The sequence below is a fragment of the Camelus ferus genome, chromosome 3 (genome assembly GCF_009834535.1).
Source record: "Camelus ferus isolate YT-003-E chromosome 3, BCGSAC_Cfer_1.0, whole genome shotgun sequence".
Taxonomy (NCBI): Eukaryota; Metazoa; Chordata; class Mammalia; order Artiodactyla; family Camelidae; genus Camelus; species Camelus ferus.
The window spans coordinates 82,403,868-82,422,783 of NC_045698.1; the positions used below are offsets into that span (position 1 = coordinate 82,403,868).

At 39.4% G+C, this 18,916-nt stretch overlaps 1 protein-coding gene across 5 annotated transcripts in view; it reads left to right on the forward strand.

Annotated features, from left to right (window-relative positions):
* TNFAIP8 (TNF alpha induced protein 8) overlaps nucleotides 1-17,954 on the forward strand; it is a 120,481-nt gene extending 102,527 nt beyond the window's left edge. For 4 of the 5 annotated variants that reach the window (XM_032476568.1, XM_032476567.1, XM_006176021.3 and 1 more), the window contains exon 2: nucleotides 16,215-17,954. In XM_032476568.1, coding sequence (XP_032332459.1) covers nucleotides 16,215-16,780 — 566 coding nt within the window. In that variant the 3' untranslated portion in view covers nucleotides 16,781-17,954. Of the gene's footprint in view, nucleotides 1-9,541; nucleotides 9,620-16,214 lie in introns of all 5 variants that reach the window. The other variant, XM_014551768.2, reaches the window with a different exon arrangement.
* The last annotated feature ends 962 nt before the right edge of the window (nucleotides 17,955-18,916 follow it).

Here is an 18,916-nt window from a genome sequence, read left to right on the forward strand (position 1 = left end):
TCCCCTCTTTTGCTAATAATACATCAAGTAACCGGAGGGAAATAAAATACAGATTGTAAGTAGAAAACAAGGGCAAGTCATGACAATGGTGCTTAAAGGATGAAGGTTTAGATTATGGCTCAGGTAAATACAGGATGGCGTTTTAGGTGAAGAGAGATTTCAGCAAATATCCTGGGGTGGAACATACAAGGCATTTTGAGGGAAAGAGGAGTCTAGAAGGTGGCAGAAGCCCAAAGATGTGCCCACAGGTGAGAACCAGGAAACCTTTTTGCTCAACTTGATTGCCAGCTAAGGGATCAAAGGACCCAAGCCCTTTGGAATCACTGCTGGAGTCACACCCAAGTCTGCTAAGTGATTCAGAAGGCTCTGAGTCCCTGCTCCTTTAAAGCAGGAGTGGCCAACTCACATGCCTTGGCAGATTTCCTGGCCCCTGTGGCTTGTGGCCAGGTGGGAAATTAGACAGGGCCTGTTTCTTACCCCTCGCATCCCCTGTCCCCAGATATTACCAAAAGATCAGATTTTTCTTAAGAAGCAGGAAATGTGATTTTTTTTTATGTTAACGCTCCCGACTTTCACAAATTTTTTACTAATTCAAAAAATATATAAAACATTATGAGGGCCCATTTTGGGGTTAATGAAAGTGTTCTGGAATCAGATAATGGTGACTGTTGCCCATGGTGAATATAATGAAAGTCATCGAGTTGTACACGTTTTAAATGGTGATGATGGTGATTTTTATATGATATGAATTTTACCCCAATTTCAAAGAGAGAAAAAATTATGGGGGCCCAACCAAAACATGTTATGAGCCATAAGTTTGTAAAGTCTGTTTTAAACAGAGGATTACTCTTTGCTACTTTTGATAATTCCAACATAAATCACCTTTCCACAGGTGGCCAGTGGCCAGGAGTTAATGGAGGTTGCATTGTGACCCTGCGTTAACCTCTGGGCCTCTTTTTCCGCCTGTGGTCTCCATGGCTTCTTCCATCTCTAAAAGTAGGACTGGTGATAGAAATGTGGGGAGGTGGGATGGTAACCTTAATTCTGGAGCACTGCGTGAGTGGGTGGAAAGACAAAGCTACAAAAAGGTGGGACCTGCCAAATGTTTTAGAGAAGTGATTTATTTTGTTGTTATTTGGCAACTAGTGGTAAAATTGATCAGTTACTTTATTTGCCAAAGTTTATTTTACCCAAATATCTACCATTAGGGAAGTAATCCATCTCCAAGACAGCAAGTTAATGTATTTAGGGAAATGTTTTTTAGTTCTTAAAAGAGATCAACTATAATGGCCTTTTTTAGTTATTTTCTTTAACTGAAAAATGAGTTTAATATACCAGGTATGACTCAACATCAAAGGATTATGATTATTTTAACAAAACTATTCGTCTTTATGATTTTAGGGGCTTTATTATTTTTAATTCTAAATATAATTTTAAGCTAGCCAATTTCAATAAGGACTGAAATAGGAAATTTAAGATTTTTTACATTATAATCCTAATTTAATTTTCAACTTTTTCTTTCTGAACAAGCTAGCAAAGAAAGGTAGTGTATGCCTTTTTAAATTTCCAGTTTCTTAAGAATTTATCCTTAAAAAATATGCCTTTTTTAGTCTTAAAAAATCAACATCTATCCTAAAATCAGAATTATCTGTGCAAAGTGTGGGTTATTCAGTAGTTCTTACCAGTTACAACTGTTACCAAGAGATGATTTTTTTTTCTTTTGATGCCTGTGTTTAGTTACTAATTGGCTCATTTAGAATTAACTTTTTCCAAAGGATTATATTGCAATATTCATTTCTTAGGTAAATTTGAGATATGGTACTTAAGTAACGTATTTGAGATGTGGTACCTAATTAAAGTAATATAAATCATTTATAGCTTCTTATGTCTTATAAAAAATCAGTATGCCTTTCCCACTCCTCCCCTGGCTTCCTGTCCCCCCAGAACAACCTGGAAATTTTTTTTAATCCAGCAGATACATTTTAAAGGTTAATCGAGCATTTATCATGGTAAGGAATAAATAATAAATCATAACCAATCTCAAAGATTTTCCTTTCAAGGAAAATAGAGGCAAACAGTTATGATATAAAGCAGTTTGAAACAAGAGTGAAAGATGGGACAGGACATTTCTGACTGGGTTAGTCGATAAAGACTTCCAGGAGGAGATGCTCTTTGGGAAGGATTATGGGGGAGTAAGATTTCACCTAAGTTGTTCCCCCCTTGCTTCCTTCACATCTCTGCTCAGATATCCCCTGTTCAGAAAGGCCTTTCCCAATTGCCCGGAATAAAGTAGCACAACCTCCTCTCACCCCCATTCGCCTCCCCAACACAAACATGCCCTCTAGTGTTCCCTAGCCCCTACCACTACTTGACCTTTTTTTTTTTTTCCTTAATGGAGGTACTGGGGATTGAATCCAGGATGTTAAGCATAGCCTCTACCACCAAGCTTTACCCACCCCACAACTTGACATTTTTTGTGCATGTTTGTTTGTTTGTGTCTTAGGTCTCCCTCTACTAGCGTCTGTGCTTCTGGAGAGCAGGTACTTTCCCTGGCACACAGTAGGTGCTCATTAAAAAATGTGTTGAGTGAATGAATGAGTGACTGACTGGGAGGAGGCTTTTCTGCTGAAAGTCTGTTTACTGTGTCAAGCTCCAAATTCGTGTGGAAAATCCAAGTTCCACTTTCTCTCTGGAAATTATAAATTTGGCAAACTCACCACCTCTCTGTGACCCAGTTAACACATTCTGTAGAAGTAAGGGGGAGATTTTGGTGCCCAAAAGTAGCTTCCTGAAGCCTGGGACTAAATAACAAGTGTCATGGACACAAATTGTTTTTTTGGGGTGGAGGATAACTAGATTTGTTTGTTTGTTTGTTTGTTTGTTTTTAGAGGCAGTACTGGGGATTGACCCCAGGACCCTGTGCATGCTAAGCATGCGCTCTACCACTTGAGCTATACCCTCCCCCCTTAAATTATTATTCTTCTTAACATTCCTACCTCTTCCCCCAGCAAACCCTTAGACAATCACTGACTACACATAATTTAGGTTTAAATTATTTGTAAAATCTCTGTGACTCACACACATCCTTTGGTTTCTGACATACAGGTACACTGCTGGGCAGAATTTCTGATTTCTAAAGAGCAGGAGTTCTGTAGGTTGGCTCTAAAATGTAGTCACTTTTATTTCTGTAAGAAAGGGGCCATCCACACACATGACTATAGAGCCTGGGCACTGTGCATGAGTGTGTGAAGATGGCCAGGGAGGGCCTGTGGTAAACCGGAAAGGGTATTCTCCTTCTGAAGGTGGCAGCCACAATTTACCTCAGGACCACTGTTGCTGTGTGGGAAGGTGGGCCCATTTTGGTCAGATCTTATGATTATTCAAAAGAAAAACAAAATCAAACAGATTTTGAGGTTACATTTTTTCAATTTTTAAAAACAAGGACCACTAATTCTTGGAACAATACATCACTCTAGAGGCCCAACAATGGGGTGTCCAGGTCATGGCCTCTGCAAGGCATCCTGATCTAAGTAGAACAGAGTGGGATACCTGAGCACTGGAGCAGGGGGAAAAGATCAGTAAGAGGAGCAGAAAGTACTTGACAGAGAATCTAAGTGCTCTGCTGAAAGTAGGCAGTAAGCACACAGCTTCTGTAAACCTCTGGGGGTTTTTCAGAGTTTTATCCTGGGATTTCTTTGCTTCAGTGTATCTTGATACTTAGAAGGAGACAGTTCACTTAAAGGCCCAGCAAATCTCCTCTCACCATTTGCATACCTTTAACAAGATCTAGTCTCTGAGGACTTGACATGGCTATAAAAAGCTTGACTAGCTTAACCTTTTAATACAGTTATTGGGGAGAGGTTTTCGCAAGAATGTTGGGAGGCTGTGCCAAGATGCATATTTGAGAGATGCCCAAGCCAAGGCCAAGAGGTTACTGCTCCGAAAATACTCAATCAGATGGGTTTGGGATATTTGCATGGAAGATTCCAGATTTGCTGTAGGGATTGAGTTAGCTAAATATGGTCACTTCATCAAACAAAAGTGGCTGGTTATTCTGTATGTTTTGGCAAAGGACAGGGGAGAAGAGCAATAATAGACAAAAAAAGAAAAATGCATATCTTTTATATAGATTCCTCTCCTTTAAAATGAAGAATTTTACATCCCATAGGAAGGACTATATTTTTGTTCATGGAGTACAAGTAAACTCACTGGTTAAGCTCTAAATACATAAAACTGATTGATTTCCTGACACATCTTCATGAATCGCTATAGGAGAGTGATAGGTTCCACTGAAGCAGATGAGAGCAGTGGAGTGAGTTCTCTCCATGGTAGCTGGAGGGCACATGTTCTGCACTTTGAGGAACAGAGAGATGAGTAGAGTGGGACCTCCATTGTCAAGGATCATGATCAAGTAAGATAAGATAGGAATTTAACTCTCCCACAAGGCAGAAAATCCATTAGAAGGAACGCTTTATTCTCTCCTTTGGCTATGGAGAGATTCCTTTGCCACTGGATTTGGAAGAACTTCTTGGAAAAGGTGGCATTCAAACTGAGCCTTAAAGACTGAGCAGAATTTTTTCAGGAAGGGAGCACGGTAGACACATAGTTTTTCTTCAGCTTTTTTTTTTCCTCTAATGTGTAAGACTTGTCCTCCTGCTTTTTTTTTTTTTTTAATTTTTTAAAAAAAAATTTCTGTAGAGAAGGTAATTAGGTTTAGTTATTTATTTTTTGGAGGAGGTACTGGGGATTGAACCCAGGACCTTGTGCATGCTAAGCATGCTCTCTACCACTTGAGCTATACCTTCCCCACATCCTCCTGCTTTTTTGGTTCAAGGAGTTGCTTTATCTTCGGGAGCAGATAAACTGTAAGAAGTGGGATTAGGCAGCCGGCTTAGCAACATCATGGCATTTGATAGAAAATTCACACATAGCACACACACTCTTATTAATGTCACTTCTCTTACAGAGCAGCCATGCACCGTAGTTGACAGCAATGTACCTGAGGTCTGCCACTCATTAAATATCCTTGGACAAGTCCCTCGACTTCTAGGATCTGGTTCCCTCAAGGTTAAGTAATAATGAGAGAACCAAACCAGAACAAACTTTCATAAACATACGAAAGTGTTAGAGGGAAAATATTTTGCAAACAACAGAGCGCCACACACATGTCAACTGTGATTTTGTTGTCTGATTTTACTATACAGCCAGGAGCAGCCTGAGGAGGCCAGAAAGGGTGTGTTGACCATTGATGCCAGTTTTGGGGGCTGATTCAGTAACTAAACTGCTGTCTAGTGTGTTGGATTTTCAAGTCTGTTACTGGTTTTCTAGGCACTGTGTGAATATAAATATTCATCAGGAGCCAGGGCCTCTGGCCAGATGGGAGAATTATGGGGGTGGAAAAGTGTAAAAAATCATGAAACTTGTTTGGAGGATATGCCTCTACAGACTGGTGGAAGCTTGGATTATATAAACAGTGGAAAGGCTTCATGTCCTCAAGAAAATATGGAAATAAACCCAGCTTAATTGAAAAGTCTTTTTAAAAAACATAAGTTACCCTAATCCAACATAATAAATAAGGAAGGGTTTATTTAATTTAAAAAGAAAAAGAATATATAAAATAGATAAACAACAAGGACTTACTGTATAGCAGAGGGAGCTATATTCAATTTCTTGTAATAACCTATAATGGAAAAGAATCTGGAAAAAAATATGTATGTATGTATACGTATAACTGAATAGCTTTGCTGTACACCTGAAACTAACATTGTAAATCAACTACACTTCAATAAAAAACAAAATTAAAAAAAAAGTATAGTTCTCTAAAGTCAGTTTGGTATCAACCCTCGTAGGACATTTTTATTTAATTTCAAACCCATATGAGACCTAGATAAGTCCCTGTTAAAAATTTTGGATGACATATCATTTAAAGAGACTAACTTTTCATTCTCTTTGAGGTTTTAATATAATAAATTCTATTTTGTAAACATTTTCTCTGGATTCTGTGCATAAGATCACACCTAGTTTTTGGTGAAAAACAACATTGGAGGGGGAGTTACATCTGTTCATTGGCTACTTGCAGCATGTCTTCATGGCCAAAGTATGTCTACTTGAAAATTGTGCAGTACAGCACTGTAGAAGGACACCTCAGAAAAGGGGCTCCGGCTTCCGTCTCTTTTAGGACCATCCGTCAGGGTGCTTCTTACAAATGCAGCTTCTTAGACTGCAGTCCGAGGATTCTGATTCTGTAGGCCTGGCAATCTGTATTTCTGCAAAGGCTCCAGACTCTTCAGATGCAGATGGCCCATGCCACGGAGGATGCTGCCCAAATAAATACCCGCTGTATCAGTCCTCTCCCTGCCCCTTCCTTCTCAGAAACGGAGTCCCTTTGTAGTGAATGTTCCTGGGCCTTGACAACAAGTTGCATACATAGTTTGTGTTTAAAGGTTTTCTGAAATCCATGGGACCTCCATGCATCCTGGGGTTTCTGACATAAAGATACACTGCTGGGCAGAATCTTAATCCCTAACTCGCCAGTAGGAATTCTATAGGTCAGCTCTGGAATGCAGTCACATTTATTTCTGCAAGGCAGAATCTTTTTTACTTCCAAGTCAGTCTCTTAGGTCAATCTCCTTTTGTGAAACCTTTCCTCAAACCTAGCTTCCCTTCATCACCCCTTCCAGCCAAATTATTGTTTCCTCTCTTTGCTACCATTGCTTTTTGCAGTCTGCCTAGCCATGTCCCCATCTCCCCTTCACCCCTACCCCATGTTAGACTAAGTTCCTGGAGAGAAAGTATACTTATCTTTGAAACCACAGTATCTGGTACATTATAAACACTCAAAAGTTTTTTTTGTTTTTTTGTTTTTTTTACTGAAGAGTAGTCAATTTAGAATGTTAGCCTCAGGTGTACAGTAAAGTGATTCAGTTATATATATTCAGATTCTTTTCCGTCTCATTACAAGAAATTATAAATACAGTCCCCTGTGCTATACAGGAGATCCTTGTTGCTTACCTATTTTATACACAGAAACGTGTACCTGTTAGTCCCAAACTCCTAATCTATCCCTCCCTCCCTTTCCCCCCTGCTAACCACAGTTTGTTTTCTGTGCCCAGCACTCAGAAATTTTGTTGAATGATTCATATCTTTGGGTTAACGTTCTGTCTTCACCCCTCACTCCTATTTCACGAGTCATGATCACAAGACTGTATCATCCCTTCCCAGCAGAACTTCAGCAATATCTACCTTAGTAATAAGGATGACAATATCAATGAGAACAGTAATAAGAGTTCACATTAACTGACCCAGTTATTTTCTATCTGGCACTGACCTAAGCACTTAATATGGATTATTCTCATTCAATCCTTATAAAAACCTCAGGGATCCCCATTTGCGCATGGAGAAACTGAGGCATAGAGAGGTTAGGTGATTTGCCTGAGGGACACGAGCACTTGGTAGAAGAACCAGGCTTCTGACCCAGACAGTGTGCCTTTAGACCTCATACTCACAGTCACCACGTTGCCTGGCTTTCCCTGACTGCCTGTCTTGCCCTCTCCTATTTGCACAAGACGACTGTGAATCCGCTCCAGAAGGATGGCAAGAACCCAGGTCAATTTGTTAGCCACTTATTTTCACTGACCTTATCCTACGAATTTGTTAATGGGTCCTCTGTGAAGTTAGTTTGGAAAACTTTGGTAACTAAAGTTGGTTCCTTTACTGCACTAATGCCCAAGACCTTTAATATTATTAGTACATTTTTTGCAACTCAAATGGGACCTTCATATACACCGTTTCCTGAACTTATTTAAATATAATTTCTTGAAGAATTCAGTTTTTGGTTTTTGTTTTTAACATAATTTGGAATAAAAGCTGGCTAGTGCTCTTGTGGGGTTCCTAAGAAACTTCTCAGGTCCCAAATATTTGGGTAACTCTACTTTTGACCCTTTCTTCTTTAGTCTTGAGCACGTAAGTAGTCTTTAGTGACCACTTACATTTACCTGCTGGGACAGTCATGGATTTGTTGATATAGTGTAATTACTAGTAGTACCCTTTTCAAAGGGATCCCATTTGGATGATAAACTCTATACGACTGCTCTAATCAGAACCTCCCTCCCTAATTAAATAAAGACTTCTATTTCACACTTGCTGCCTTCTCTCCAAAGCTGAGAGAAACTTTTCACTTTATGTATTTACATCCGGGCTTTTGAGTAATGCAAGCATTTTTTTTTTTAATTATGGTTTTAAAATGTTTTAAAACTACTTAGGGTTTTCCCTGGAAATACAGGCTCTTTCAAGCCTGCCTGGATTGATCTGCCTTATGGAATCCATTTCCTTCCCCCAGGGAGACCTGATCTCTATTTTTTCTCTCTTATTTCACTTCACTTAGTTAAATATTTTTATGTCTTCCCATACCTTCAAGAGGGAACTTTTTTTTTCTTAAGCTTGTGTCGGTTAACATAATTCTTAAGAGAATAGCTTGAAATTGGACATACCTGGGTTCAAGCTCATCTCTTCCGCTTACTGACGGTATGGCCTTGAAAAGTGACTTAATGTCTCTGGGCCTCAGTTCCCTTGTCTGTAAATGAGGATAATAATAACCTCCCTCTTGGAGTTGTTGTGAAGCTTCCATAAGATAATGCATATTCTGCGCAGTTCTGGGGATAATATAGTAAAGTTCAAAATATGGTGGCTGCCAGTAGATTCTCATAACTGTAAACCTCTCACTCTGACTTTGGGTAACCACAAAATTCATTTCTATTCCTATAACCTCTGTCCTAATATTTATAAGACTGACATTCCGTGGGCTCCAACCATACCACTTCATATAAATACCATCCAGCTTTCTTCCAATCCTGGTATTAGTGGACCTAGAGGCCACAAGGATATCTTGTCAGAGTTTGTGCCTTGCAGGAAGCAATCAAGACATCACATGATTCCTAGAGCAAATTAAACGGGGTGGGGGGTGACGATGGGGGGGTGGCGGGGCGGGGGGCAGAGATAGAATCTAATATGAAGTTAAAGGTATTTAAACTTAGGAATTTTCATTTTCAACTTCCAAATCATCACAAAACTAAGCCATGGGAATTAAAAGACAGACAGTGGAACCCAAAATCATGGTGAAAAGATTCCAGAATTAAAGCAACAGAAACAGCCTGAGATCGCACAGGGAATGACTTCATGGTGTTTTCTTTAGGACATAATTTCCCTTGTCCACAAATTTGGAAAATGGAAGATATAAGAAGAAACAGGTAGAAAGAACACAGTGTGTGCAAATATTGGATTTGAACCCCTGCTTCTCCATCTCAAGTGTGTTAAATAAGGGAGCAAAACTCAGCGTGCATTTGTGGTCTGTCACGAGCCCAGCACGTGGCTGGGTGTTTTCCGATTTGTAACACATTAACTCTCACTAAAGCCATGCCACCTTGAAATGATATCCCTCTTAGCAGATGAGAAAACAGGTTTGAAGGAGTTAAACACCACCCAAGTCTCCAACTCAGGACTCTTGACTTTGAACTTCTGTTTCCATCCATGCTGTTCCTACTAGGAAGGAGTCCCTGCCTTAGAGTCTCTGGTTCTCTGGGAAGCTTTGGAAACTCTGGGTGAGAAGCTGTGACTTTATCAGGTAATCTTGTTGGCCAAGGTGGGTTTTCACTTTGGCTTTATTTTTGATCCCTTTCCTTTACATTTTTTGCCTGTTGCACAGCTTTGTGTGGACGTTGATACTGTTTGTCCTCTTGTTCAATTCTGTTCTCCATGGGTTAGTTTTCTCTAGGCAAAGTACACTTATGCTACCTGTCAGAATCCTTGTGGTAGTGAATCTATTTGCTAACAACAGATTCAACACCTTTAAAAAAAAAAGAGAGAGAAATTCCCTGATAAAGAAAGTTTTAATATGTATTTTTCTAACGTCTTCATGGAAAAGGATCTATAACTCATTAACTGAACTATGTGAGGTGTCTGTTTTCACACAACCATCTGGCATTTCGCATATCTCGGCTGTGTATTACTTCCAGAAGGAGTGGATTGATTTTGACCGATGTTGCTCAGTACTCAAGAGCATCAGAAAATATTTGAAGTGTAGTTTGTTAAGTTCTTTAGACAAACCTGTGGATAAAGCTGTTCTGGGCCAGGCATTGGGTGAGAATCTTCTCTATGGCTAATGTCCATTTGTCTTTGCAACAACTCCAAGAGGTGAGGATCCTTATTCTCATCTTGTAGGCAGGGAAACTGAGTCTTGGTGTTATCCCCGAGCAGTACAGCAGTTCATGAAACCATTAGCTACAAAATAAAGACTTTCTTTCCAGAACCCTGGGGGAATTGGTTGCCGCAGGAAATGTGTACTCATTCTCCCCAAAGGGTTATATGTGCTGCAATTTTTTTTTCACTTTATATGATTTTGATGAAAAAAATCAAATATGTGTTCAAGGGTACCTTATAAAGAAGGTAAACTCATGTCTCTCATAAAAATACAAAATGGGCACGCCAAAGATTTGATTTAACTCATTAATTAAGGCAGAATCAGTAAGAGCTCTTATTTTAAAGGAAAATCTCAAGTGCAACACAGGCAAACAAGAAAGTGAGGAAGCAGCTGTACCTCCACTAGGCAAAATGTATTTGTATCTGTATGGACAAGAGCCTTTTGCAATACTATCAGATTTACTTGCAGATTGTCAAATAGCTACGTGAAGAACAATAAGAGAAATCTGCAAAGGGGGTGCTTTACAATTCCTAGAACTCCACTGAAAACCACCCAGTGATTTTTTTTTTCTTCACTCCTTTCAAAGTCACCATCTTCCCTCACATTTGTCTTCTTTATTATGTTGCCTTTTCAGATGAGCATGTACTTCTGCGGGGGTGGAATGAATGACTTAGCTTGTCCCTGTGTTGAGACATGGCATTGGATTTTAACCACCAGGGGTCAGAGAAATGCATGCACACCACAATTTGCATTTAGTATCAGGTTAAGGCCCCCAGATGTACTGATTCTCTCAAGACTGTTTCCTGGTGCTGGGGACTCCATCTGTGTGACCTGAGGGTGATTGGGGGCTAAGGTTCCTGCTCTTGGCTTTTCTCTGGGGGTAAAGTTGCCTTAAGCTTGCTGTCACCGTCATTGCTTCCGACACTTCCAGGGTCAGCCCCGCTCATATCTGAATCTCTGCTGGCCGTGGCCCTCTCCCTTCCTCTCATTCCCTTTTTCTTGCTCTATTTTTGTTTGTTGTTTCTTCCCTATCCTGTTGAATTTCCCACTTTGGGATTTTTGAGTGTGGAGGCTGGCGTCACAGATACATCACCAGCCGTCCCAATAATTCTTTGCTTTTCTCCTGGAGCCCTACCAAATTCCCAGGTAGGGAGGTCAACTCTAAGCCATTTGACTTCTTGTGATCATGTTGACAGCTGGTTATGGGCGCTTTCTTATCCTCAAAGATGTATTTTTGCTAAGCCCCATTTAGATTTGGAGTAATTCAAACTGCAAGAGAGCTAAGGTTTTATATATTTGTATAATGAACTTTCACGAACAGACCCCAACAGCCAGACGTGCTCTCCAAATTGTTTTCTTTTCCATCCTTCCTAACACTGGGCCCTCTGGATCCAATTGTAACTAGGCAAGAATTAGCAATGACATATATGTGCACCTATAGTCACTGTTTAAAGGTTCCAAGTATAACAAATTTGATGGGTAAAGAAATTAATGTCTTTGCTGGTGAGTTTGTAAAGAAAGTAACTTGGGGACTTCACTAATATTAGCAATTTCTTGGAGCAATGTTATGGGTCATTTTTGTTAACTCCAGAAAACCATAGTTTTTCATTAATTAATGTCATGCAAAGATTTTGGGTCCCCCCCCCCCACTTCTAAGCCTTTTTTTGTTGTATACAGGGATCATTATATCTTTAACTTTAGTGTTTATCTCCAAATTTATAATTGGTGATACTTAAACCAAGATTCCCTCAATAGCAGTTTGCCTTCCAGCAAACACTGCTGAAATGGACTATTTGATTACGTCAAGAAATGAGCTAGACATAGAGGAGGGGCAGCAAGATAAGTAGGTGAAAAATAACATTCACATCTATTTCTATAAACAGTCTTAAATAGTTTTAACATACTGGTAATCCTTTTTTTTTGTATTTTTTTAAACTTTTATTTCATTCTTTTTTTAAAGCTTTTTTGGGGGGCTGAGAAGGAGTAATTAGATTTATTTAATTTTTTTTTAAATGGAGGTACTGGAGATTGAACCTAGGACCTTGTGGATGGTAAGCGCACACTCCACCACTGAGCTATACCCTCCCTAACTTTTGTGTGTGCTTGATATAAGGTATCATTGTCCATTAGTCAACACATACATGCATATTTTCAAACACAAGTGAGCCAATAGTTTCAGGACTTCCTCCTTTGAGAATGTCTCCTATTCATACATCTTAGTTGCTTCCCGGCGTAACTCTGGTTACATGTTTCATCAAAGATCCAGGCAGAGGGGGAGGTGGGCCTATGTTTAATCTTCCACCGTAGCTCAAGTCGGAACCATTGTTCCCTGCTTTTACGCTGAATATTTGTATTATTGTCCTTTGATGTTTTCTCATTGTGCATAATAAATCTTTCCTTTGTAAAAGAACTGATTGATGACAGAGAAGCCACACTCTGGGGTGCACTTAAAAGGAAGAAAACCACATATTTAACTAGGTAAAACAAATATGTGTTTCTGTAGCTTTTAAAACAAACAAAACACCCACATAGGTATTTAGAACTCTTATTTTGCAGGCCAGCTTGTTTTCACAGAGAAGTATTTAAGTATAGTGAAGAGAGGGGGAAATTGACTTCTGCTTCTGTCAGACGTGCCATGTACCAGGCACCCTCATAGGCCCAGGGGACGACACGGGGAATCAGATGGACAACTGCTCTCAAAGTGCTTAGATTCTATTAAGGAAACACAGACAATAAAAATGGAGGCAAATGATGAGGATTTCAGGAACAGGGAAGTGTGACGGTTAGTGAAGAATTTAAGTGAAGCATCACTTTCTAATTTCCACTTTTAAAAGCCCTGGCTTCTGTGTGGAAAGTGATTGGAAAGGTGTGTGGACTAAGCTGTTGTCCATGGAGATGGAGGGAAGTGGATAGATGTTAGAGAATTGGAGGGTGGAGTGGAAAGAACTAGATGATGGACTGGAGAATGGAGGGGATGAGGTGGGATGACTCCCCGGTCTCTGTCTTGGGCACATGCATGGAAGGATGCTATTAATTAAGATAGTAAAGACTTGAGAAGGAGCGCTTTGGGGGAGGGAGGGAATCAAGGATTCAGTTTTGGATATGGTACATTTGAGATGCCTGCAAAACAGCCAAGGAAAAGAAAAACCTTGAGTGTATTTGCAAAATGAGCCTGGAAAGGAGGTCAGGGCTAAATTTTGACTGTAGGAGGACTGTAGGCACATGGGTGATATCTGAAGCCATGGGAATGGATGAGATCACACAGAGGTGAGGATAGAGTGAAGGAGAAAAACTTGGTCCAGGACTAGCTCTGAGCTACACCAGGCCTTTAAGTCATCTAATGAAGGATGTGGAACTGACAAATGAGTCTGAGCAGGAATGGCTAAAGGCAGTTAATTTGCAAAAAAAATTGTCATATTTCATGATCACAGACCACACAGTCCTGGCCAGCAACGCTCAGCCACATCCCCGAGTTGGCTCTGAAAAAAGCCTTCACTACTGCTCGGAAAGAAATCTCCTGTAAGCATGTCTTTCCTGTGGAGAGGGAGAAAAGAGCTTCATCCTCGTTTCCAAAGATGACTGTGCTGATATAATCCAAAGGATAAAATCAGAGTATGAAGCTGCTGCTGCTGTGTTTCTAGAGCAGGGTTTGAAGTTCCTCTGAAACAAATGTGAAAGCCTCAGAGATCAGCTTCTCTATCCTGGTTCAGAATTGGTTCAGAAAACAATCTTGCTTAGTTAACAGCAGGCTTTCTCTTGCATGAAGTTAAAGGACTGCCCTGCAGAGTTATTTTGTCCTTATGTTTGCAATTAAATGGGACATTTAGTTTTAATAAGAAAAGTAGCTTAAAAGAGGATGAACTTGGAAGTCCATCGTTGGAAAAAGGAGCACAGAGGAATCTTTCAAACCCCTCTCCCTTTGATTTCAGTTATTTCACAAGGTACAATATTGCCATCTAACAGGCATCGCAGTAAATCACAGATGAGATGTTTGTAGACCCTGCCACATTCTAATAGATGTAAAACAGAATAACCTTTCAACTCTATACAAAATAAATTCCTGAAATCCTTGTTATATACTGTGTATCTGAAAATTTGCAGGTGTCCCTTCCTATATAAGTTAGGTTTATTATTTGTAGAGATCTGTATCTGAAGTTCAGTAATGGAAGATGGTCCCTGGTCTTAATATGTAATATTAACTACTTGTGTGCCATTCATTTTGACATAAATTCTTTAGTGCAAATTAAGCTGTACACTTTTGGCTATTTCTTGTGCTTTTTCACTTTCCTTTTCTTTCTCAAAATATATTTCAGTTCTTCTTCTGCAGTTTCAGTTCATGTTTCACTAGTTTAAATACCGACATTGGTGAAGGCACTATTTCTAGTTCAGTCATGGTGTTCTTTCAGGGTTTACATCTGTGTGTAAACGGTGTCCTAGTCATTAGGAACCACTTGGCAGCTACCTATACTATATATACCATGAGCTACTTTGTTCCAAATTTCAAGTCTAGCATGGTAGTTCCACACTGAGGAACTCTTCTTATATATCCTCCCAGCCTGGATTTGGGAGGGGCTACCTTTTTGTTTTCTAATGTAGCTAGCCTGTCCAAACTAGAAATAATTTTCTAAGTATTTCTAATAATATCACTGATGCCATGATTCATTCCTACATATCTGCATTTTTAAGCTTTCATCTTTCACTACTGAATGCTTTCCAACACCCAGGCCTAGGCTAACACACTGGCACATGTAGACAAAACAGCTGCTCCTGGACCCAAAGGTGAAATAGAGACCACGAGATCTACATCTCTGAGGATCTTGGAGAAGAAGGAGAAAGCACAGTTGTGGTGGAGCAGCATGCACAGAGTGGGCGAAAATTTTGGAGAAAAGCTAAACTTGGTTTGGGAAATAAACATTTACTGAGCATCTGCACTGACTGGCTGTAAGCTAGGAACATCACAATGTCTCATTAGTATTTAATGCATACAGCTCTTATTATATGTCCCTTAAACCTCTGTCCAATTAAGTTATGATGATTCCAAAATTAAACTCTAAGCATCAGCTTTTTCAAAGTATGTTGTTCATGCAGCACATTTCATTAGTTCATACCGTAGGGCTATTTCCTCAAATCAGCAACAGGGTTTTTCCTGTATAGCACGGGGAACTATATTCAATATGTCGTAATCACCTATAATGAAAAAGAATATGAAAAGGAATATATATATGTGTATAACTAAAACATTATGCTATACATTAGAAATTAACACAACACTGTTAACCAATTATACTTCAATAAAAATTATAAATAACATAATTCTCCAAATATTGTATAAAAATTTAAAGGGCACAATGGCCATTCATTAGAAATAACAAGTGACAGTAAGCTCTCCAAGGAATATTTCTTTCCAACACTCAACTTGGAGAATTGAAATTCAAAGTGGTTAGGATGATCAGACTGGTAGGTGCTAGCCAATGTGTTGGGAAATTAGACTTTTTGCAGCTGAACTATGAAGCAGGGCTCTTCCACTCAATATCATGGCTTTGTCATTTATCACTCTTACATTTAAATGTGTTTCTTTAAATTGTTATTGGTTACTGTTGCTCAAAGAACAGTTGTGGAGTTTTTATATTTCTTATGTATTTCTTATAAAATTAAAGCTAGGGAAAATTGCATAAAAACTTGTCACCTTGTGAGACATACTATCTTGATAATCAGAACTCTTTAACATCTAAACAAAGCACTGACTACAAAACAGAAGGTATAAAACACCTGAATTGCCAAAAACCTTAAAGATTATTCACAACAACCTGTTCATTTCACAAATGAGAACTTAATCCCCCAAAACGTAGGAAAATTATTTCAGTTCCTTTCAGAACATAAACTCACGTCAGCAGGTAGGAGGCAAACTAAATGGTGGGAAAATGTGAAGGAAAATACTCCTTCAGATTTCAGATTTTTAATTTGCTTCTCTTGCTGATGTTGACTGATCTTTTATCCTCCCCCTCCCCTTTGTTTTTAGTGGCCACAGATGTCTTTAATTCCAAAAACCTGGCTGTTCAGGCACAAAAGAAGATCTTGGGTAAAATGGTGTCCAAATCCATCGCTACCACCTTAATCGATGACACCAGCAGCGAAGTGTTGGATGAGCTCTACCGGGTGACCAAGGAGTACACCCAAAACAAGAAGGAGGCAGAGAAGATCATCAAAAACCTCATCAAAACAGTCATCAAGCTGGCCATTCTTTACAGGAATAATCAGTTTAACCAAGACGAGCTCGCACTCATGGAGAAATTTAAGAAGAAAGTGCACCAACTTGCTATGACCGCAGTCAGTTTCCATCAGGTGGATTTCACCTTTGACCGGAACGTGTTGTCCAGGCTGCTAAATGAGTGCCGAGACATGCTGCACCAGATCATCCAGCGTCACCTCACTGCCAAGTCACACGGACGGGTTAATAACGTCTTTGATCACTTTTCAGATTGTGATTTCTTGGCTGCCTTGTATAATCCCTTTGGAAATTTCAAACCCCACTTACAAAAACTGTGTGATGGTATCAACAAAATGTTGGATGAAGAGAACATATGAGCATGTGGGCTGAGATTGTGACTGCTCGTGATTTGTTTGAAGATGGAGCACTGCTGATGTATGAAGGAAAAAAAGAATAATTCTTTTTTAAAGATTACCCATCTTTCAGAAAGACTTTGCCCAATTCAGTTGTCAGACATTAATGATAATGTTTTGTGAGGCTTGTTTTATTCGAAGAAGAGCATATTGCCAAAAATTCTGGTAAAAAGCTTCCTCACGGTTAACAGATCACAGGAAACTTGTATAGTTGCATGATGCAAATATTGAGTTATATAAAGAAAAACACGTGTGGCTCCAAACCTTGAGACATCTTTTTAGGGCAGTTGTTTTGGCGACACATTGGGTGTTTCTAACGTGTACAGGATTATGTGTTTGAATTCACCTTTACTCCTTACTATATATATGTTGTACCTTTTCTAAAAAGCCAAGAACTCTCTCTTAACTGTCATTTCTCCTTTTGAAACAATCCCATTTTCAAAGCTACCTTTTGTTAAGGATTCTTTTGTTAAAGATTTTGTCATTGACATTCAAGAATTCTGTCTTAATTAAGAATTAAGACATTCAAGAATTAAGGCAGTCATATAGAACCCTCAGAAAAATAGAAAACTACTTCTCTGAAATCAATCTTATAGAAACCAACTGTATTTGCCATTATGAATCATGTCTAATATAAGCCTGTGCTTCTGGAACGGAGTCCTCTTTTTCAGTACCAACAGTAATACTTCTCAAAGCGTGATCACTTGCCAAAACATGACAATGGCATACCATTGCCTTGAAATCCTTGCTGAGGGCTTAACTTTCCTGTTATCTTGAAAATGTGCTGATAGAATCTCCATTTTCTCATATCCATTTGAAATGCAACAGACAAAGAGGAAATCTAGCTTATTCTCCATGTTGGGACAATAAAAAGTAAGTGATATTAAGAATGATAAAACCTTTTTTTTTTTTTTTTTTAGGGATGAGCCCATCAGAATAACTTAATTTAGGGGGCTGAGGGGCAAAAGGAAGAAAGGATATTGCTACAGGACATGAGAATGAAAATTAATGCATTTCAATGTTTTATAAGGTTTGATAGATAAATAAAGATTGTCACTTTTTTATTTAACTGCTAAGGCTTTTGCTATTTTGTTAATTGCTACTTTGATGAGTAAACCAAAGAATGTTTGCATTCCAAGCAGTTTGTGTGTTGTTTCTAAAACATAATTTTTGGTGTGTGAATGATAAAGTAAGCATTTGCTTATTTTGTAAAGAAGAAATAGAAACCTGCTGGCCAACTCTGTCACCTAGGAAATCACAGCCTTGGCCATCAGCACCGAATACTACATTGTCACTGTGTCTATGATTTAGTGTATTCTTTTGCCATGAAATTGCCTGCCTCCCAGAGTAATGACATTAAAATAGTAGCTCACCAGGAAAGGTCCTCCAACTAAAACTTCCAGGGGTTGAGTTCTTTAACCCATCTCCATGACTGTTCTCACTTTTCAGGGCCAACAGGCGATAACTGTATGTTACAGCGATACCCTAGTGACTGCAGAATTGACTCCTCTAGCTTCAGAGCCTACTGAATAGCTTGTACATTTAGTTTAGCAGCCTTTCTTGACCATCTCTGCTTCCCTTGCTTGGGAAACCTGAGAGTGTGTTCTGTGGGCGCTACTGGCTGCATCCTGTTCTCTTATCAGATCTCTCTCAACAGAGGGAGGGTAGAAAACAGGGCGCCTGGGCAGTTGGTGAGTGCTTCTTGCTCATCTCTAGCTGTAGACAGGACCAAGCAGAGAGAGGGACCTAGGGGTAAATTTAGATCAGTCTGGGTACTTTGGGATCATAGAGTTGCATCTTCAGGGTAGCAGTCAATGTGCATGGGAGAGAGAGAGAGCAGCCAGCCCTTAATTTCAGGAAGGCAGTGAGGAGTTTCCCAAAGGAGGGAAGTCTGTCTGCTGCCATCTCTCAGAATCATCTTCTGGAGGGAATTCATCTCTTTACCAACCCTGTGCCTGGAAGGGATGCTTCAGAAAGATCAGCAAGAAAGTCTTAATTAGCAAGTTCATTTCTGACTCTCCTTGTGCATGAATTTATTTGGGGTGGAAAGCTGGAAAAAAATCCAAATGTGCTTAGGACAGATAATTCTGAGCCAAGTTC